The sequence below is a fragment of the Suricata suricatta genome, chromosome 2, assembly GCF_006229205.1.
Source record: "Suricata suricatta isolate VVHF042 chromosome 2, meerkat_22Aug2017_6uvM2_HiC, whole genome shotgun sequence".
Classification (NCBI taxonomy): domain Eukaryota; kingdom Metazoa; phylum Chordata; class Mammalia; order Carnivora; family Herpestidae; genus Suricata; species Suricata suricatta.
Window position 1 is genome coordinate 12576474 of NC_043701.1, and position 22510 is coordinate 12598983.

The 22510-nt window shown below is 45.1% G+C and overlaps 1 protein-coding gene across 3 annotated transcripts in view; it reads right to left on the reverse strand.

Moving 5' to 3' along the window:
• AGK (acylglycerol kinase) overlaps window positions 1-22510 on the reverse strand; it is a 76495-nt gene that overhangs the window by 53759 nt on the left and 226 nt on the right. The window contains exons 1-2 of one of the 3 annotated variants that reach the window (XM_029922505.1): window positions 22173-22412; window positions 19267-19384 (exon numbers count right to left, since the gene is read on the reverse strand). In XM_029922505.1, the coding sequence (XP_029778365.1) occupies window positions 19267-19367 (101 nt within the window). In that variant the 5' untranslated portion in view covers window positions 19368-19384; window positions 22173-22412. Of the gene's footprint in view, window positions 1-19266; window positions 19386-19528; window positions 19782-22172; window positions 22413-22510 lie in introns of those variants that run through there. The other 2 variants (XM_029922499.1, XM_029922494.1) reach the window with 2 other exon arrangements.

The window sequence follows — 22510 nt, forward strand, 5'->3', positions numbered from 1 at the left end:
GTGACTTTGCTGTGCTCCTTTGTAAAAGGGTGCATTAGGAATACCTAACCTAGTCTTGGGGGAATTGGAGAAAGCTTTTTATAGGAAGTGACCCTGATGTGTAGATTTAGGGGAGAGAGAAAAAGCAGCAAGGCAAACACACAGGGAGAACGCAAAGGCACCAGCATGTGCAAGCCTGAGAGCGAGCGTGAGGCTGGGCCAAGGTGAGAAAGTCAGGACGGCTGGAGGGGCCCACGTGGGAGGAGTCACGGAAGAGGGCCAGACTGCCACTGCCCTTTATAAGCTATTTAAGGAATCAGGGCTTGACCCTTAGGGCCATAAGAAACCATTAAAAGGTTTTAGAAAGACAAAGGACATGGCCAGATTTACAAGTTTGGAGGATCATTCTGGCTGCCGGGTGAAGTCAGCCGGTCTCAGGTGAAGGACAGACCAGAGACCCCAGAGAGGGTTCTCCAGCAATGCAAGACAGCCATGACGACATGATGGCCACGGGAACCCGGATCCAGGACAGGGCAGAGGCCACAGATATTTTGGAAGAAAACCTAAGGGCTGGCCTGTGGGAATTCAAGGGAAGGCAGCGTCCCCAATTTTGCACTGAGCCATCGGTGGAAGCTGGTGCCATCGCAGATGGATTGCAGTAGGAGACACAGGTTTGCAGTGGGGCTGGGGCGGGGCAGCAGGTGCTGGGCTTAGTTCTGGATCTGTCAATCAGACAGTGATGAGTCCAGGTGGAGGTGTCCGGTGGACAGCTGGACAAACACATGTGGAGCTCCAGACAGTAATCTTGACTAAAGATGCATGTGGCAATGTGGAGAATGGATCAGAGGGTCTACGTGAGGAGGGGAGAAGCAGAAGCCGCCGAAGAGATACCCTGAGCCCTGGGACGGACGACAGAGAAGGACAGATGAACCTCACCTACACAGAGACTGGACCTCATTTGAAAGCCAAGGAAAAACTGGTGGGTAACTGAGACAAGAGGTTATGACCCATTTCCTTATCTCCCATCATGCCCTTGATGCTACCTCCAGTCTTGGCAAACTACATGTGTTTTGTTTGCTTTTCCTAAAACACGCAATGAACTTTCTACCTGCGAGGATCTGATCTTTCTATCCCTTCTCCCTTTTAAAGACTAGAAAGGCCAAAGCCGAGAGCACCCACACCCTAACTCCAGCACACACAAAACTGCTGGTCTTCTCTTTCTTCCTTCCCTGTAACTGCCGTGGATTCATAGATAATTCATCATTTTCTCATTTTCTCTTCCACTGCACCCAGTACCTTTGTAGATAAAAGGTACTCAATAAACAACCGTTTAATAAATAAGTGGCAAATGTTTGTACAGGAGGGCCTGACTCATTGTGCTCACAGGCAGACTTTGTCCCTGCAGGAAAAACTGAAGGTGATTCTCTGGAGGAGTGTCCAGCATTCTTGAACCACAGACCACCCAAGAGAGTTTCACTGTAATTACCACCAAAGGGCAAGAGAAGAAACCACCGTGGTGCAGTTGAGGATGAGAAGTTAGAACAGTCATGGAAACCTGACCAGATCAGGGAGAGAGAGAGAGAGAGAGAGAGAGAGAGAGAGAGAGAGAGAGAGAGAGAGAGTGTGTGTGTGTGTATGTGTGTGTGTGTTTGGGGGAGTGGGTAATGGAACCAGTTAAATGAGGAACTAGAAAGCTAAATGAAGAACTCCTTCTGGTATACTAGGAAGCATCCTAAGAACTGTCAGAACTGTCCCAGTGGCTATGTCTGTTATTAGAGAAATTCTAGATTGCTCGTGGGTCAAAAATCTGAAAGTGAATCTAAACCCCCCCTTACCAAAAAAAAAGAAAAGAAAAGAAAAGAAAAAGAAAAAAGAAAGTACCACATATATATTCCAAGCCCGCGCTCTTTCTACTACACCATGCAGTCTCCCAAGAGAATAGACGTTTAGCACAATTTAAACGTAGCACATCAAAAAGGGCCCCTGAAGGGGCTCCTGAGTGACTCAGCCAGTTGAACTGCCCAACTTCGGCTCAGGTCATGATCTCACTGTTCAGAAGTTTGAGCCCCGCGTCGGGCTCTGTGCTGACAGCTCAAAGCCTGGAGCCTGCTTCAGATGCTGTGTCTCCCTCTCTCTCTCTTTGAACCTCCCCAGCTTGCTCACACTCTCTCTCTCTCTCTCAAAAAGAAATAAACGTTAAAAAGAAATCATTTAAAAAAAAAAAAAAGGTCCCTGAAGATCTAGCTGCTCAGTACTAAAATGCATGTTCTTTGACAGACAGAAATCAGAAGCTTCTGGATTAGGAAATGAAAAAAAACCTGCTGATGTCACTCTGCCTGAGGCTTTAAAAAGACAAACATGCCTGCTACCACAGGAAATGGGATGTTCACAATTTATTCTGAGCCATAAAGGTTTTATTTATTGCTTTAGGACTGCAAAATAAGATAAGTTGTTATTTCAATAACAACTTTGCATGTTAAGAAAAAAATTGTATTGATCCATCCTATTTCCCAAGAAAGGAGATTTCCCACTACAGTCTCAAAGCAAACTGCACAGCCATTTCCATCACCAGCTTTTCCCTTGGTGCATGCAAACCCAGTTTCTATTTTTACACAAGACAGATTTCAAGTTTAGATGTTTAGAGCAACTACTTCACCTTAACCAAGTCTCCTCGAGTTATTAAGCATGATCTTGCCTGTAGCGGTGACCACTGGTTGTCCGTGTAACAGCCCGGATGGGTGGAAACGGAAGCAGAGACAGAAACGAACCTTAGACAAGGGATTCTCTTGTGAGCAGAGCAGGGAGCTTTGTCAGGCACATGTCACCCCACCCAAACAGACAACACTGCCTCTGCCTTGATCAGGGTCTCCCATGGGAAGATAGTGATCATCTATGCCCAGCGGAAAGACTGGTCACCAGGCGGGAAGACACAGCAGCCTGCTGGAGAAGAATGTTAGATCTTCTGGGCCTACAGAATGCTCACTTGGAGAGAAGTAAATGGGGAGCATGATGGGTTACAAACTCTAGGAAAACCATAAAAACATTGATGACTTTGAGAAGGATTTGGGGGCCTTCTGGTCTGGTCTTGCCATTTAACCAGAGGATGGCGTCCCTTCTTGTTCTCCAGGCCTCCCCATGATTTGCTACCTTTGGAAATTTGTACCTACTTACCTCTCCCAACCACAATGAGATAAAGAAGTTCCCTAATGTCGTGGAAATATCAAGCGTCAAGAAGAAATCCTACTGATAACCATACATTAAGTGGTGACATTCAAGGCCCCTTAGAATGCACAAAGAAAGAAAGAAAATAAGAAGGCAGGCAGGCAATCGCTGGCATTAAAATTCTGTCACCCTTATTGCTGATGGTGAAGTTTAGCAAAGGAAAAACAAAGTCTACCATCAACTGGAAAGGACCTGGGCTAGTGACAAGTACACACCAAACTTGCATTCAAGAATTCTGAGGTCAAATGGTACCACCGGAAGGACTTCTTTCCCCAGTGGTATATTTAACAATGCAAAGATCAATGTTTCCAATAATACTATAAAGCCAAGGGCATTTCCCCCAGAATGTATTTACTAAAACAAGAAGGCGGGGAGGGGAGCACCAGTCACTCAAGTCCACGGTGAACGTGAATGGGTAGCACAGCACTGAAATTAAAAATCTAGTGAAAATGACTACTCTTGTCAGTTTTACACAAGGTAACTCTTATCCACTTATGTATTAAAAGGGAAAAGAGAAAATAGTACAGACAGCTTCTGTCAGCTATTCAAAAAAAACCACAGGGCGGGTCCCTTCTTCTCTACCTCCTACCCTCTGAGTTGTTCTCTATAAACCACACGCATAAAGGAGTATTTACTCTGGGCGCCAGGATCCAGGACAGACCTTCTGACCTATTAACTCATCAGCTAGTTAGCTACTATTGTCAATCAATGTTTGTGCTGTTCCGGGACATGCAATATTGGAGATGTCAGTTACCACCTACAGAGGGTTTAGTTTTAGCCTGAGCTTCGATTGTTCTCTCTGCAGTGCTTGGAGCAGCTAATGCCACTGATAAGAAATATCTCTAAAAATTATGTGAAATCAATAAAACAAAACATAACTTAAATAGATCTCCTGCCCTTTCATCTCAGTCCTCTCTACCCCCCCTCAAACATATTGGAAAGAAGCAAATAATATAGATCTTTTAAAAAACAAATCTGTTTCCTAAATAAAATGACAAAAGAGCTAAAAGGAGAGGGAATATAATTAAACTTCACTGCACTTAAAAAAAAAAAAAGTTCCCTATTCCCTATCAAATCTGGGCTGACAACCATGTTATTTAATTGCCCTTAAATGAGCTTCTTTAAATAGCACCTATTAATACCCCAAACTTCATCAGCTTGTGCAGAGAGAGAGAGAGAGAGAACCTTGAAATGGTTGAAAAGCAAAACAAACTGCTTTCTTAAAACCACAACAAAATGTGAAATGAGGAAAAGCCCTCACTACCTTTGGCCTGTGCATGGCCAGCCCGGCCCTGGGCCACCGAGTGCGAAGTCAGAGGCTAATGTGAACTGACGTCAAGGTAAAACATCTGCTTTGTCAGAACCCCAGAGATCCTGAAAACTGAAGCCTAAGCCATGACTAAAACCATCATCTGCACCAAAAGAAATAATATAGGTCTAGTCAAGTGTGGCACATGCATAATTTACCCCTGGAATCTAACACATTTCCCCCTGGATCTGCTGTCAGAGTCTCTAACCCAACATAGCTAAGAGGGAGGAGAATAATACCTCCTCCTTAAACCAATTCTCCCTGGCGACTTTCCTCTTTCTATATCACCCATTATCCTAGTCTTGAAACCAAAAAATGACTTATCTCCCTCTCCTTCAACCAAACAGCCAGTCCATCATCTAATCATAATAAGAACTATCATTTATTAAGGGGAAGCTAGGAAAAGGGCCCAGTGCCAGGAAGTAGGGAATACATCATCTCACTTAATGCTTACAACTACCCTGCAAAGCAGACCTCATTACCGCCATTACCCCAGAAGGAGACCAGGTGCAGGCGTTAAATGGATTAAGTACTCGATAAAGGTCATAGCTGAGTAGCAAAACGCAAACCAAACAGAAGTCCATCTGCCTGCAGCACTCCCGCTCGGGCTATCATAGTCTTTCTCCACCCATTTATTTTCCCACTCCCAGTGCCATCACTGGGGTCTGGCTTCTCTTAGCTTCTGCGCTGAAATGCCCTCCCAGATCACTCGGCCTCCCCCTCCAACGTATCTTGCCTAGGGGTGCCAGACTAAGCTTTCTGAACGCCTCTTTGCTCAAGACATGCTCCTCCTCTTAAATAGCTTCACGGAGTCTCCACTGCTCACCAAATACTACAAACTGCCTACAAAGACTTCCATAACTGAGCTTTTCCCACATTCTACCAAAAAAAAAAAAAAAGTAACTTGTAGTCTATAGTGAAGGCAAATTCTTTGCCAACCTCCAAAAATACACTGTGCATCTCCACTTTCTGCCTGTGCTCAAGGCATTCATATCACCTAGCACACTGTCCCACTCACTGCAAGGCCCAACTCAAAACACATCTTTGTTACGATGCTTTCTCTGATAAGGATGGAAAAACCAGAAGAAGTGCTATTTCAGATGGAGAGCTTTCTTTGTGCCTGGCCCTATTCTAAGAAAGTCGGCATGACAACCCAACGAGATGGGTTCCGCTAGAGAGAACTGAAGTTAGAGTTGAGAGAGAAATGAAGCACGGTGAAGCTGCGCAGCTGGCAGATGGAAAGCCCACATTCGAATCCATATGGTCCCTCCTCCTCTTACCCATGTGGCTCTAGTAACTCTCGAAGCCACTGTCTTCGCCTGCTAACACGTGCACTAAGCTGACTGCCTCGGAATCCGCTGACCCATCTTCAAATCCCCAAGAGCAGGACAATCCCTCCCCCCGCCCCCACATACTCCCTGACACACTACAGTAAGAAATCCACAACACACGTCTGAAGCATTCTTGCCCAAAACATTTAACCTGAATCTTATTATGCCTCTGGAGCCGAGGTCCTCAAATCCCAGTATACACGTAACCCCCCGAGGACCTGGTCAAACACATCCTGACTCAGCAGGTCTGGGCTGGGGCTTGAGACTCTGCGTTTTAATGCCTTCCCAGGAGTAACGGTGCGGCGGGAGCCTGGCCCACGCTTCAGGTCGCGGCACCCGGCTCTGATCACCAGTTTCTAGGACACAGGGGAACAGATTAAATGACTCAGGGCTCACACTACAATGAGGAGAGGGGGTCATTTACCTCAGGTGCAAAATTTATGCCAAAAAACACAACAGAAACAAGTATTTGAATAATTCTAAAAATCAAAACAAATGAAGACCCCTCGTGAACACAGTATCACAGCGTGAAAGATGGAACCAGGATTTCCGATTTTCCTCCTTGCCTCGGGCTCCCATAGGACTGTGCGCAGCACTGAACGGTATAATTTATCCACCAAATCTTGAGTATGAAAAACTCTCCAGGGCAAATGCAGGCCTGCCTGGTTTTTAAAATAAATAAGTACTTTAAAAGAAGGAGGGGGCTACAGTTTGAGAGGCTTAAGAGATAGATACTAAATACACTGTGTCAAAACTTGTTTTGCTATTGATTTGAACAAATACATAAAACAAAGTGTGGGGATAGGAGGCGAAACTATAAATAGACTGGATAGAAGACATAATAAAAGGTTTTTGATTTTGTTAGGGTCATAATAATGGCATTGTGATTTTTTAAGTTCTTACTTCTTAGAGACAAGGTACCAAATGATATAAACTAGGGTTTCTGAAAATCTGCTTTAAAATATTCCAGAAAAAGAAAAAAGTAGAGAAATGAATGAGATTAGTAAAATATTGATATTTACTGAGGCTGGGTGAGAACACCTGGGAATTATACTATTCTGATTCTTATATGATTAAAATCTCCATAATAAAGAAACTTGAAAGTAATCTTTTCTTAGGCACCACTGACATTTACTTTGTAGCCTCACACAGGACCTAGCCCTGAGGGGTGCGCAGTGGCTCAGTCAGCTAAGTGTCTGACTCCAGCTCAGGTCATGCTCTCACAGTCCATGGGTTCAAGCCCCGCATCGGGCTCTGTGCTGACAGCTCAGAGCCTGGAGCCTGCTTCAGATTCTGTGTCTCCCTCTCTCTCTGCCCCCCTCTGCTCACTCTGTCTCTGTTTCTCTAAAATAAAGACATAAAAAGAACCTAGCCCTGAGTGCCTCACACATTCATAATAAAAGTAACTGCTTTTTAATCTGTGCCAGGAGCTGTGACTCTATCTCCTAAGTGTCACAATACTGTTGTCAGATGTTATATGGATGAATACAGTGAAGTTTAACAAGCTTGAATAATCTGCCCAAAGTCACACACCCAGCCCCAACTAGCTGGGAGGCCCAGGCATGAAGCACTGCGTTGAAGGATCTGCCTTATGTCCCATGGAGCTTTGACAGTGGACGATCCTCAGCTTACAGTTCACCTCTCTCCGGCTGCCTGAGGTGCAGGAGCCAGCTCCAGAGGGGAAGGGAAGGACCACCTGGTTTGGAATCAGGGCTCTCCACGTTTTAGCCGTGTGACCTAATCTTGCTCTCTCTCGGTTTCTTCATCCTCCAAGGACAATTCATCTCACACTAGTAGGAGATGAATAACCATCTCAAAGTTGCTCAGAAGAGAAAATGAGTTAATAAAGTGCTTAGAATTGCGTCTGGTATAGGACAAGCCTTAAGTGTGTGATCATCATCATTACTGTTACCAAATTCTTGATAAAATTGAATAACACTGAACACACCCCCCATGCCAACTTAAAAACATTTATTTTTACTTCTAAGCGATGATTTTTTTGGCCACAGAACTTGAAAGGTGAGCTCCCACCCATGCTTGTGAAAGTTGATGATACAGTAATCAAGATTAATGTTTCTACATTTGGAGGGAAAAAACTCCAATATTAATAAAAACCTAGGGACACATGACCCAGGACCATCTCTTAGCATCACATTTGCTTTGGAAGTTTCATGTTCAAGGATTCAGAGTGTTAATGGGACTTTGAAATCACCAAGAACGTATCAGCAATTCTGGCTGAGAGGCTACACACCCCACAGAAATGAATGGAGGGAGCCCTGGGTCAGAGGCCAAGGTGGGTGACTGAACCGGTACTGGAGCACTAAGCCAAAGCACAGAGCTGAGCACCAGAAGCCAGAACAGAGCAAGAGCAGGGCCACTGTCCACCGCTGAGCCAGGAGGGGAAGTTGAGAACTTGCGCCAAGGCTCACCAACCAAAATCACACGGAGAGCAAGCAGACGCGGCCCCAGCAAGCACGAGATCCCCAGTGATGAAAGCAAGGAAAGCAACAATTGGCGCTGAATCAGACGCAAGACGGTCCAGACCAAGCACACTAACTGCTTACGCCCTGCCTCGTCTGTGGTTCTGTCCAGCCTTCAAACTACACTTTCCAAGCGGTCCTATTACACGTAAAGGGAAATAATAAGATGGAGATCTTATTAGACCATCTGGCAGATCCTGGTCTTCCTTCCCCACTCGTGGTCTCTCGAATCACTCATTGCCCAGTTACCAGAAGTGATTCATTCTAACTCCCCCAAGTACCGAACTTCAAATGTACTCACAACTACTAGCATTTATTGAACCTTATGTCTACCAGGCACTCTGCTAACAGTGAGGCACTGTTCAGGGGGACCTAAGGTTTAGAGAGCCCGAGGTCACACTGCTGGGAAGAGTTAGTTCGGACTGACTCCAGAGACAACTCTAACCCTACACTGCCTCCTCTCCCCCGCACTTTTTTTTTTAATGTTTTATTTATTTTTGATACAGAGAGAGACAGAGCATGAGAGGGGGAAGGACAGAGAGAAGGAGACACAGAACTGAAGCAGGCTCCAGGCTCTGAACTAGCTGTCAGCACAGAGCCTGACGCGGGGCTCGAACCCACGGACGTGAGATCTGACCTGAGCTGAAGCCGGAGACTTAACCGACTGAGCCACCCAGGTGCCCCTCCCCCACACTTTTTATTAGCAGATTCTCTGCTACTAAAAGGGTGAGGAACAAGTGAGGGACCATTGCAGGTAACTGCTGACAGGAGGAACTGAAGCGTCTGGAGCATGATCACCCCCAGGGAGCCCAGAAAGCCTGGAAAGAGCAGTTGAAGAGGAATGAGCAAGGCTTAAATGCACCTTCCTTTCAGCAAACGGGGTCATTTCCTCCTCTTCACTAGCTCTTGCTGAGTCTCGAGAGCAACCATAATTTCCCCTCCGCTGCTTGCCGGAGGGAATATTATGCAGACGAGAGAAGGGGAGAATGAACGCAGAAGGCACTCCTGCAGGAGAAGAAAACTTACAAATACAGTAACAATGGAAGAGAGCCTACAAATAAATAATACCTAGGTCAAAAGGCAAATTAAAGGCAGCAGCCAAAATGGAACAGATCATGCTAAATTAACATATGCAACTTCTTCCAAATCTGTTGCAGAAAAAAACATTTCCTTAGAAAAATCATGACCATTATTAAAATCTCAAAATCAACATTAAAATATATGCAACTGTTACTATTGGCATGTGAATCTTTCATTAGGAGATACTGTTTTCCTTTCAAAGGAAAGAAAAAAGTCAAATAGATACATATAATAAAACAGTTTGTCCATTTTTGTTAATGTTTATTTTTGAGAGAGAGAATGCATGCATGAGTGGGGGAGGGGCAGAGAGAGGGAGAGAGAGAATCTCAAGCAGGTTCTGCTGTGTCAGCCCAGAATCTGACACGGGTCTAAATCCCACAGACTTCGAGCTCATGACCTGAGCCAAAATCAAGGATCAGATAACCAACTGACTGAGCCACCCCGGCGCCCCACAATTTGTGTTTTTCAAGTAAGTAATGTAAAATATCATGTTCACCAGTCTCAGAAATCAAAATCAAGGAATTTACAATTCTCTAAGTATAAAATAGTAACCATTATAATATGCTTACCTTCTTACTACTGAGCAATATAAAGGAATGAACTATAGATAAATGCAATAGCACCGATGGAGCTCAAAGCCAGTGTCCTGAGAAGCGGCAGCCTTTCAAAAACAGAATGTATCTTATTCCATGTATATAAAGTTCAGAACCAGGTTGCGGGGGGGGGCAGATGCAGACTCAATCTATGATGTGGGGAAAAAACCCCATCAGGACAGTTACCTCTGGGGCAGGGGACAAGATTGACCACAAAGGGACAAGAGGAAAACACCCAGAGTGATGGTGTTGTGCTAGGAATCTCAGGGACACAAGTATATGCACCTGACAGAACTCAGGGCACATACACTTAAGTTCTAGATTCCAGGGCACCTCACTCAGTTTTAAGTGTTGACTTGGGCTCAGGTCATGATCTCATGGTTCAGGAGTTCGATCCCTGCATCGGGCTTTGTGATAACAGCTCGGAGCCTGGAGCCTGCTTCAGACTCTGTCTCCCTCTCTCTCTCTGCCCCTCCCCTGCTCGTGCTCTGGCCCTCTCAATAAGTAAACATTAAAACAAAAATTTTTAAAAAGATCTCTACATGCTATTGTACATAAATTCTATAACAAAAAAAAACACTATAAGCAAATATTAATTTGCTTATAATCTAATTACTGATAAGAGTCTTCAGGTATTTAGGTCAAAGTACACAGACCTCTACAAATTATTCTGAAATTCATCATAAAGTGAGACAGACAGGGATGGACAAAGGGAGAGATATGTGATAAGGCAAATACAGTAAAATCTAGACTCCGAGTAACAGGTAGGCAGGTGTTTATTGTAAAATGCTTTCAGTTTTGCCATATGTTTGAACATTTCCAGAGAATTTAGGAAAATATACTCATCTACTTATTACAAAAATGTAAGGAAGCTAAAAAGGGAAAGAGCAGTGAGCAAAAGGGAGTTGGACAAAGGTAACAGAGACGGCCACACCGACACTCTGGAGGTTTGGGAATGAGGGTCTTGGTCCCGACAGTGTGTTCAGTTTTCACCACTGACACACAGGAAATGCTAGTCAAGGGGTTCTAAGGGCTTTATTTCATCGGAGCAGGTAAAACTACAACAGGAACATTAGAGAGGAGTTCTGATAAAGTTACATGAAAGGCAGTTACAAGGTGGTGTCATTAATAAATACAGTGGAATTTAGACACAGAAGTTAGCATTGCTCTCCAAAATTGTCATCGGCAAAGAAAGGACACAGGATTTCAGGTGCGATTTACCTGCATCCAAATCCCACAAGATACTAATTTACCTGAGCCTCAATTTCCTAATCTCAGATGTGGAAAGCTTATTACCTCTCTCACAGTGCAATTCTGAGGATTCGATGAGACCATACCATGGAAATGACTAGCCCAGCAAGGGGGTTAGGAGTAATTATTCAACACATTGCTGTGAATAATGAATAAGTGAGTAGCTGTTGTTTTTCTTTCCTCTTAATCTGATAATGCCACCTCTGTGACACTTTTGAGTGACTGGTCAGGTGAGGCAGAGGCCACCTGTTTGCCGGGAGAGGAAAGAAAAGGAGGGTAACAAAAAATAGGGCCTTGTTTTAGGGACTGCTGGAACACAGGTCGAGCTGAGGGGCCATGGAGGTGGGACGAGAAGGGACCAGGAAAAGACCTGAGAGGAAGACACGGGCAGAGTCACCAAGGGCCTTCTGGGCCAGACTGAAGAAGTGGCGCTCCGAGCACCAGAGAGCCATTTATAGGCTGTGTGCTGAAGATCGGAGTTCTCTTTTGGAAAGGAGGTTCTGACGGCTGGCGGGAGGACAGAACTCCAGGACCTCTTCCTTGCAGACAATGTCAAGAGAATCAAGATAAAGGACTAGAAAAAATATTATGACCCTAAAAGCGATATCATGCTTGCAAGCAGTAATGTGGCTATGGCCACCTAAGTAGTGCACGGAATGAGAAGAGGAACCCAGGAGAGTCCAGCATTTAAGGGACAAGCAGATCAAGACACCCTACAGGTAACTAAAAAAAGAGTCAGAAACAAATGTGGCTGATATGGACTGAAAAGTATCCATTGAACTCAACAACTATGGGGCTATTAATGACCTTGTCAAGAGCAAGTTCAATCAAAAGATGAAAAAAATCAAATTTTACAAAGCTTACTCTAAAGTGAATCTTGCTCAGGTCATGGTCTCTAGTTCACATGATCGAGCCCTGTGTCAAGCTCAGTGCGGACAGTGTGGAGCCTGCTTGGGATTCTCTCTCCCTCTCGTTCTGCCCCTCTCCAGCATGCTCACATGCACATGCTCTCTCTCAAAATAAATAAATAAGTTGAAAAAAGAATGGCGTAAATGAAAGGAGAAAGTAGTAAATAAATGGAAAAACACAGTTGAGAAACGACATGTTTAAGCCACCGGGGTTTGACAAGTAGGAGGAAAAAGCAGGAAGAGGGAGATTAAAGATGAAGTGAGGGACAGGACAATGAGAAAGAACAGGATTTAGGTCAGCATTGGAGGAGCTGGCCTTGGACAGCAGGATAGAGACCCCACCCAAGGAGATGAAAAGGAAGAATATAATATGTGCACGGCGGGCAGGGAAGAAAGAATGTTTGAGACTTGGAGGAAAGGTAGCTGGCTGAGGAAGAAGAGGGGGGACCGTGCTCCCAGGAGCCCTGAAACAGAACCACGAGGGAAGTGAACTTCTTCCAAAGTGGTGATAAGAGGTCTACAGACTAAGGTGCAGATGTGGCAGGGCTGGAGACGTGCATGCAAGGGGCCAAGTCACGGCGAGCTGAATCCAAAAGCAACCGCAACCATCACTTCAAACTACCCTCTCGCAGTGGAGTGCCAGTTAGAGAAGAACCGGGCACGACCAGATGCAAGAACAGCTAGGAAGCATTAATTAAAATGCTGGCAAGAGGGGCACCTGGGTTGAGCCAGTCAGTTGAGCGTCTGACTTCCGCTTCAATCAGATCTCCTGGCGTAGGAGTCTGAGCCCCGCGTCGGGCTTTGTGCTGACAGCTCAGAGCCTGGAGCCAGCTTCGGATTGTGTCTCCCTCTCTCTCTGCCTCTCTCTGCTCATGTGCTCTCGCACTCTCTCTTTCTCTCTCAAAAACTAACTAAACATTTACCAAAAAAAAAAAAAAAAAAAAAAGAAAAAAAGAGGAAGAAGAATCCAGGCAAGAGATGATGGTGTTGCGGTGGCGACAGCAGAGCTGACAGAAGAAACCAAACACGGTCAGAGATTTAGAAAAGGCAAGCGGCTTCGAGGGTACAGCCTGTGTGTGGGAACGGACCACGAAGGGACAGGTGGGTGGCGCTCGCATTCCGAGCTTGGGAGGGTAGATAGGTGGCGAGGGGGACCAATCGCGGAGACGGGCAGGCGTGGCAAGCATGCTTTTGCTCCTCAGCTGGCTGAGCTGGAGCCATCTGTGAAGCACGCACGGGGACACGTTAAGCGAGCAGGGGAATGCACATATAGGTCTGGAGGGCGCCTGGGTGGCTCAGTCGGTTGAGCAACCGACTTCAGCTCGGGTCATGATCTCGTGGTTCGTCTTTGGGCCTAGCATCAGGCTCTGTGCTGACGGCCCAGAGCCTGGAGCCTGCTTCAGATACTGTGTCTCCTTTTCTCTCTGCCCCTACCCCATTCGTGCTCTGTCTCTCAATAATAAATAAATGTAAAAAAAAATTTTTTTTAATATATATATATAGGTCTGGAGGCGTGAAGAAGTCTTTCAGGAAACCTGGGATCGGTCTGCAAACAGCCAGAAACCGCAGGCACTGGGTAGATGAGACCCCGTAGAGAGAGGGCATCATGTGGGAAGAGGGCCAGTGGCAGAGCCCTAGGGAACCGCTTCCCTAATGTATGAGCGGAGCGGAGGAATAAATGAGGAGAAGGAACAGCCAGACATAGAGGAGGAAAAACAGAAGGCAATGAAAAAATTATTTCAAGGACAGTAACTGTGTCTAAAGCTGAGCTGTCAAAAGGAATGAGAAGTAAAACTGGTGAGGATAATTCTAACAAAGATTGCCTAGGATATAGAATGAGTAGGAGGGAGGGAAGACGACAAAACCTACTCAAGCAGCTTAACTGTGAAAAGGAGGAGGAATGAGGGATAGAAAAGGCCAGGGGGGTGCCTGCGTGGCTCAGTCGGTTGGGCATCTGACTGTGGATTTCAGCTCAGGTCATGATGCCAAGGTCATGGGAACGAACCCTTGTGTCCAGCTCCATGCTGTGAATGAAAGAGGGCCGGCTGCCTGCCTCTGGCTGAATGTTCACAGGGGCTCCCAGGTGAGTTCATGGCAGCAAGACCAAGGCCATGGGTTGAGTGCCAACCAAGCCATGAGTGAGAAACAGGGAGAAGGAAGAGGGCATTCCCCAGACACAAGTGCCCCTGAGGCCATCAGGAGCAGGCTGGGGACAAGGCCAACTGTGAGCACCGTCCTGGGTGGCACTTCCTCCCAGACAGGGGCAGCTGGGGCTGTCAGATGTTAGCTCATGACCCCAGAGTAGTGGGATGGAACCCCATGTCAGGCTCTGCACCGAGCATGGAGCCTGCTTGAGATTCTCCCCCTCCCTCTCCCCCTCTCTCTCCCAAAGAAAAAAAGGAAAGGCCAGGGAAGACATGTGAAAAGTGCAGCTGAGAAGTGTGTGATAGGTGGATCAAGAAACTAGGAAAAAGGTGAAGAAAGCAGCAAAGAGTGATAGATTTGGAAGAAACTGGAGGCTCTCAGGGATGAGAAGTCTTGGTATTAAATAACAGGAGTAAGGTTAGGAAACTTGGAATAATAGAAGACTGAGAGACAGCAATACTGAAGTTCCAGATTTCAGAAGCAGAGCAGGGACAAGCAATGATAAGCCATGGAGGGTGGGTGGACCAGAAGAAGGTGGAGCATCAGTGCAAGTCCTGGCAGTAGATGAAGTCAGAGAGAGGAAGGCCAGGAGGTACATGGGTCATTCACATGCATACTCGGAGTGTTCAGGAAGGTAATAAGACTTGGAGGGAAAAGGACACAAGTAAACCAGGCACTGAAGCCTACAACCAACAGGGAAGATGCCAGAAAGCTGGAAGGTCTACAGTTTTTGGATATAGCCAGATATCCTGAGCTGCAAAGGAAAAGAGATTTGTACAAGAAGACAGAAGACTAAAGGTTTGTAATAGGTATCGAGGAGCTAAGAGAATGCCAACCCCACCTTACAACACATTTGAGGGGCAAGGCAGCTCCTACTCTAGAGAGCTGCAGAGAAGATTTTCTCAGGGAAAAAAGTAGATTAATATAGAGGAAGAAGGTGAAGACCGCTACGTGAAAAAGTTGAGGATATATAGGAGCGCCTGGGTGGCTCAGTCAGTTAAGTGTCTGACTTTGGTCCAGGTCAGGACCTTGCCATTCAGAGCTAGAGCCGCACGTCAGGCTCTGGGCTGACAGCTCGGAGCCTGGAGCCTGCTTCAGATTCTGGGGCGCCCTCTCTGCCCCTCCCCCGTTCACACTCATGAACACTCGCGTTCTCTCTCTCTCTCAAAAATAAACATTTTTAAAAATTTTTTAGAGGTTGAGAATATTTATATTAAAGGAAAAGGACAATAAAAAGAAATAATCTGAACATAACCAAAGAACCCATGCATAAAGCCCATAGCCAACACCATACTCAACAGTGAGAAACTGAAAGCTTTTTCTCAGAGATCAGTAACAAGGCAAGCATCTTGCCACTTCTATTCAATGTGGTATGCGAAGTCCTAGCCAGAGTAATTAGGCAAGAAAAATAAAAGGCATCCAAATTGGAAAGGAAGGAAAACTATTTGCAGATGACATCATCTTTTACATAAAAAACCTTGAAGATTCCACTGAATGACAACAAAAAAATGGTTAGAAAATACAAATTTAGCAATGCTGCAGAATACAAAATCAGCACATAAAAAATCCATTGTGTTTTTATACAGTAACAATGAACAATCCAAAAAGGAAATGAAGAAAATAATCCCATTTACAATAGCATCAAAAAAAAAAAAAAAAAAACCAATAGGAATAAACTTAACCCAACCAGGTGAAAGACTTGTCCACTAAAAACTACAAAATAACGCTGAAAGAAATTAAAAATACAAATAAGTGGAAAGACATCTGTGTTCATGCACTAGAAGACTTAATATCATAAAAATGTCCATACTACCCAAATAAGTTATGCAATGCAATCCCTATCAAAATTTCCGTGGCATTTTTTTGTAGAAAGAAGGGGAAAAATCCTAAATTCGTATGTAACACAAGGGACCCTGAATAGCCAAATGAATCTTGAAAAAGAACCGAGTCAGAGGCCTCACACTTCCTAATTTCAAAACCTATTACAAAGCTACTAAAGCCACTGATATTGGCACGAATATACAGATCAGTGGAATAGAACAGAGCACCTAGAAATAAAAAAAAAAATTCTTTAAAGCTTGCATATAGGGATCAATGGATGTTAGACAGGATGCCAGGACCACACTACAGGGAAAGGACTCAAAATGGATTAAAGACCTAACTATAGGACCTAAAGTTATAAAACTCCCAGAGGAAAACACAAGGGGGAAAGCTTCCTAACACTGGGTTTGGCAGTGATTTCTTATATATAGCACCAAAAACAGGCAACAAAAACAAAATAGACAAATGGGATTACACCAAACTTAAAAACTTCCAGGCATCAAAGGATACCATCAAAAGAGTGAAAAGACAACTTATGGAATGAGAGAAAACATTTGCAAATCATGTGTTTCATAAGGGGTTAAAGAATTCCTACAACTCCACAACAAAAACCAAGGAACCTGACTTTTAAAAATGGGCGATGGATTTGAACAGACATTTCTCCAAAGATAAACAAATGGCCAAACAGTATGTGAAAAGATGCTCAACATCACTAATTAGGAAAATGCAAATCAAAACCATGAGATGACCGTATCATACACGTTAGGGTGGCCACTATCAAAAACAAAACAAAACAAAACAAAGTAAGAGTTGGTGAGAATATGGAGAAATGGGAAGCCTGGTGCTTGTAAAATGGTACGACCACTCTGGATAACAGTACAGTGCTTCCTCAGAAACTTAAAACTGGAACTACCCTCTGATCCAACAATCCCCCTTCTGGGTAGACACCCAGAAAAGAATGGAAAACAGGATCCGGAAGACATATCTGCTAATTCAAGTTCACTGTGGTAGCATTATTCACAACAGCCCAGAGACAGAAGCAACCCAAATGTTCACCAACAATGACTGGATGGAGAAAATGTGGTAGAAACACGCGTATGATGGAAAATTATTCAGCCTCTTAAAAAGGAAATCCTGCCATCTGCTATAACATTAATGAACCTTAACAACGTTACGCTAAGTGAAATAAGCCACAAAACACAAGTACTATATGGACAGCACTCATACAAGGTCCCTAAAGTAGTCAAACTGACAGAAACAGAAAGTAGACTGGGGGTTGCCAGGGGCTGGGCGGGGAGAGGAAATGGAGGGTTGTGTTTGATGGGTACAGAGTTTCCGTTTTGTAAGATGAAAAAACTCTGGAGCGCACTGGCACAACAATGGGAACATACTTACTGCCTGTACACTTACAAATGGCTAAGGTGACAAATCTTATATTAGGTGTTTTCTACTACAATTTAAAAGCAAGAAGACCGGGGCGCCTGGGTGGCTCAGTCGGTTAAGCCTCCGGCTTCGGCTCAGGTCAGATCTCACGTTTGTGGGTTCGAGCCCCGCGTCAGACTCTGTGCTGACAGCTAGCTCAGAGCCTGGAGCCTGCTTCGTGTTCCGTGCCTCCTTCTCTCTCTGCCCCTCCCCCTCTCATGCTCTGTCTCTCTCTATCAAAAATAAATAAAACATTAAAAAATTTAAAAAAAAAATAAATAAATAAAATAAAAGCAAGAAGACCACATGGTATAAAAGAATGCAGGAGAAAAGTCCGAGAAAAGAAGAGCAACAGGACAGTAGGGGTCTGCATATTGAATGCACCCTAGAATGACAAGCCTGGAGGCAGATGAAAATGAGGCCTCCAGGCTCCTACTCCACATTCAAGCGGTTTCTGATCTAATTTGGAATGAGCGGGCCTCTTTAAAGTCTCAAGAGGACAGTGGCAAGACAGTATGAGGGTAGCTACGAGACACCTTGAACGTGGTTATTTCCTCAAATCTTCGCCTCTAGCACAAACAGCAGTGACCCTTAGGCTGTGGGATGGGAGGTGCTCCCTGACGGCCTTCCCTGGGGCCCGGACCGGGTGCTCCCGAAAAGGGAATCCTAGTTCCCACCCGCACAGGAGGTGTAAGGACTTGAGGTGGTTAGAAAAGGGAGAAAAGGCACACATTACAGGTTTCATATTCCCCATTCGTGAAAACTTTTCTTCCACTTTTTTATATATACTAGCAAGTTTAAGCTTCTCAGATCTGTTCTTTATACATGCTAGCTAATAGAATTCAAGTGCTGAGCCTTGAGAATAACATCCCATTTAATCTACAGCTGTGAAAAGCTAGACACCTTGTTGCCTCCACAGATGATCTGTGACAGGGGTGAATGGGGATGGTTTCCAAAAATACCAGCATGCACCTCGTTTCCGATGTGTACACTTCCTCTACAAAAACCATTTTCTGCTTAGCAAAGCAGTCATTTAAGCCACCTGGTTTTCAGAGTGCTGGTAAGTACTTCGGGTGAAACCCTTAATCCCCAGAATACTATAATTTGATAGGCTCCCCTAATTATTTGTATAACTTTCATATAAAAATGTTACTTAAATCGTATCACCACGCTAAACCAGAAGGGAGCTCTGGCACTTTCTCCTCCCTTCACGCCTAGAGGCTAACGAAACCCATGACTGTTGAATTCCTTATTCAATCAAAAGGTTTGGAAGGCTTTGTCTCGTTTCAATTAACCCAGCTGACTGTATAAAGGTGGCAAGCCACAGGGTTGGAGGAAGCAGATTCAGTCAAGGTCCCGCAACAGCAGTGATAACAGATCAAGACACCGAAGGAATAAAACCCCCAGGAGACCTACGGAGTTCAATCCCGGTCTACGAAGAACTTGGGAGGTGACTCCTGTCTCCTGGGGCTGGGCCTCAACTGCTGCAGCTTCTGATCTCACTCCTACAATCTATATCCACGGCCATCCAGGGTTAATGGCACTGCAATAGTTACATTTTTCGAGAACTGGTTACAAGAAGCCTTGGTCTTTGTGGTTTTTAACATTTATTTTTCTTTTACACCACAGTGTGTTACAGAGAGGAGCGCAGCTGAGCGAGATTTTGACCGTAAGCCCTTTTTATTGTCGGAGGTCGAAGGCGGGGTGGGGCTGTCTGATATTTACCAGTGTTTTCCATACAGCCAATGGCTTCCCCATGTCAGCAGACAGATCCCAGCGGTGGTTTTCTTCCAATGATTTCTAAGTGTTTTAAAGAACACGGTCATCTTCTCCTAGGGATTTGCTAGGCGAATAGAGGCAGGAAAAGAAAAAGATCAGTACCCAAGGTAATTGTGTGGAGGACCCACGATGCCTTCCAGCGGCCCATCTTCCCGTTTTCCCTCCCGCACTCCTGGTCCTTGTTACCACTCCCCTGGCCTGCTCCCACCTGCTCCGTTCTCGCCTTGCCGAATCTTCTCCTTGCCCACCTGCCTCTTCTTCTTTCTACCTGAACTCACATCTTCCCCTCTCTGCTCACTTAGGCCTCACTGTATTAGAAGCAATGGCCGGAGGAGGGGGGGCAGAGAAGAAGGAAATTTCAGGCTTCCTGCTTTTTCTTTCTTCCTACAGCCACTATACCACTGTTTAAGAGTGGGTGTCTAGATGAACATTTGCAAAAATTAAAAGAAAATAAAAACTAAGAAAAGGGATGCCTAGGTGGCTCCGTTGGTTGAAGGACCAATTTGGGCTCAGGTAAGGATCGCTCAGTTCGTGAGTTCAAGCCTCGCATCTGGCTCAGTGCTGTCAGCACAGAGTGCCTTTCAGATTCTGTCTCCCTCTCTGTCCGCCCCTCTCCCACACTATCAAAAATAACCATTAAATTTTTGTAAAAAAATAAATGCTTGCCTATTATACATAAATGACTCAACAATAGATAAGGAATATAAAGGGCTTATTCAAAATAGAGGAAAACACTAGCCACTCATAGGAAAATAAGCAGAGAACACACACAGAAAATTCCACGAAGCGCTAATACAAATGGCCGTGTGAAAATGTCCAGCTTCCTGAGTAATCAAAGACATGCAAACTGCGAAGAACTATCACTGTTCGCCTCTGAAATTAACAGGTTTTTTGAATGAGCATAGTCACAGATGACAAGATAAAATGAGAAGACACTTTCACGCACTACTGTGAGCAAGGGAAATTAACACAACTTTACTAAAAAACCAAGTGACAATCTACATCCTTATTCTGTTTGCTTTCTTCCCAGCACTTATCATTTGATGATCCTTATTTGCGGATTTGTTTATTAGCCTAGCCCACTGGAATGGAAACTCCACAAGAGCAATGACTTGGCTGTATCCCCAGTGCCTAGTATTGGGTGCGTGGGTGGCTCCGTCGGTTAATCATCCGGCTTCAGCTCAGGTCACGATCTCACAGCTCGTGAGTTTGAGCCCCGCGTCGGGCTCTCTGCTGACAGCTCAGAGCCTGGAGCCTGTCTTCGGATTCTGTGTCTCCCTCTCTCTCTGACCCTCCCCTGCTTGTGCTGTCTCTGTCTCTCAAAAATAAATTTTAAAAAACAAAAACAAATTAAAAAGATCTGGCACAGAGTAGTCCTTCGATAGCTAGCTAACTGCTGAATGTGATAGGGTTCAGGGCACACTACCTCAAAATACGGCAACTAAGCATGTTGAATATTTTAAGCTGAAGGAGTCTGAGAAACTGTCAAAAGCAAGAAGGTGACCTTGGCCTTCCCACCTGACTCTTCCTCCCTGAAACAGGACATAAAATCCTCATACAGGAGACAGCCCCTCTCTAACCCCAGAAGAAAGGAGCATCACCTGCAAAGTAAAAAAAAGATGCCAAGAAGAATCCTAACGAACATGCCTTGCTAAGTTTCCCATTAACGTCAATTTCCTGGTACTCAACCTAGCATATTCCTCCACCATTGTCCACTCTTCATCAAACCTAATTTTCTATCCACTGACCACCACCCAGCTCTTAACTAGAAATCTCACTTGCCCACCTGAAGGAAGGGAGAGCAGAAACCAAACCAGGTTTGTACTTGGGCGACCGACCGAATAAGGATTTCCATCCTGAGATCTGAAGTGTAGGTTTGTGCAGAAATGTTGTGTGCGGTTGAGGAGACAGGGAGTTTGGGTTGCCTGTAGGACATCCAGGTGGATATCCAAATGATCAGTGGATGTCTGGATTTAGCAGTTTTGAGTTAAGAGAAGTTGGGTAGAAGATACAGATTTGGGACTCCTCAGTGTGAAGGAGATCAAGTTTGACTGCAGATAAAAAAAAAAAAAAATCACCCAAGGCTGGGGCGCCTTGGTGGCTCAGTTGGTTAAGCATTGACTTCAGCTCAGGTCATGATCTTGGGGTTCATGGGTTCGAGCCCTGAGTCAGAGTCTGTGCTGAAAGCTCAGAGCCTGGAGCCTGCGTCAGATTCTGGGTCTCCCTCTCTCCCTCTGCCCCTCACTCACGAGCTGTCTCTCAAAATTGAACATTTAAAAAAAATAATTTAAAAAAATCACTCAAGGCATGGGTAGAAAGTCTGTTTAAAGATCTAATGGAACTCCCTTTTTGTTACAAAATAGTGATTCGTACTTATAAACATGTGCAAACTCGCAGGCAATCTAGTGTAGTGGAAAAAGCACTGGTGCAAGGGTCCTGAGGCCTAGATTCTAGAGTAGCTTTAATACGTCCTGACAGCGAGAGCCTGGGTAAGTCATTTAACCTCTACCCCTCTCTCCTTGTTAGTAAAATCAGAATACACCACCTGCTCCTTTGCCTAAAAAGATCACCTCTCAAAGAAAGATGAATGCACTTTGTAAATTTCTGTGTAAGCATTTAAGTTGTCATGGCAATGTGCAATGTATTAGCTAACCATGCGTATTCCTTCTAAGCACCCAACAGAACTCTTACTCCTCAATCTCTGTTAAAGTCTAAATGTTATATGTTGAAATTTACATCTCTCCTCTGCCAAAGGTTGAAATTTACACCTCTCCTCTGACAGCTGGGTTGGTGGTGTTTTGTTTTGCTTTTTAAAGAACTCCCAAATTCTAAGTGTATTCAACCCTCCCCACCTGTCAGATGGGGATTTTTCTCACGAAGCTGTGAACCCCTCAGGCGCAGGTGCCGTCAATGCATCTCTAGCAAACAGAACCTAGTAAAGCGCCTGGAATGAATGAACCCATCCATCGATCAGCAACTCCTCGACCCATTTTGGCAAGTGAGTAAGCCGAAGCCCAACGGGGAAAAGGGAGTCAGGGTCACACAGGCCAGCGACAGCTCAGGTACCAGAACCCAGGCCAGCTGACTCCCAGAGTGACAACCGGGACCCCGCCATCGCCCCGGCCGCCCTCGCCGCCCACCGCCCCCCGCCCAGGACCGAGCGGGCTCCCGCGGCTCCGCCCCGGCGCCC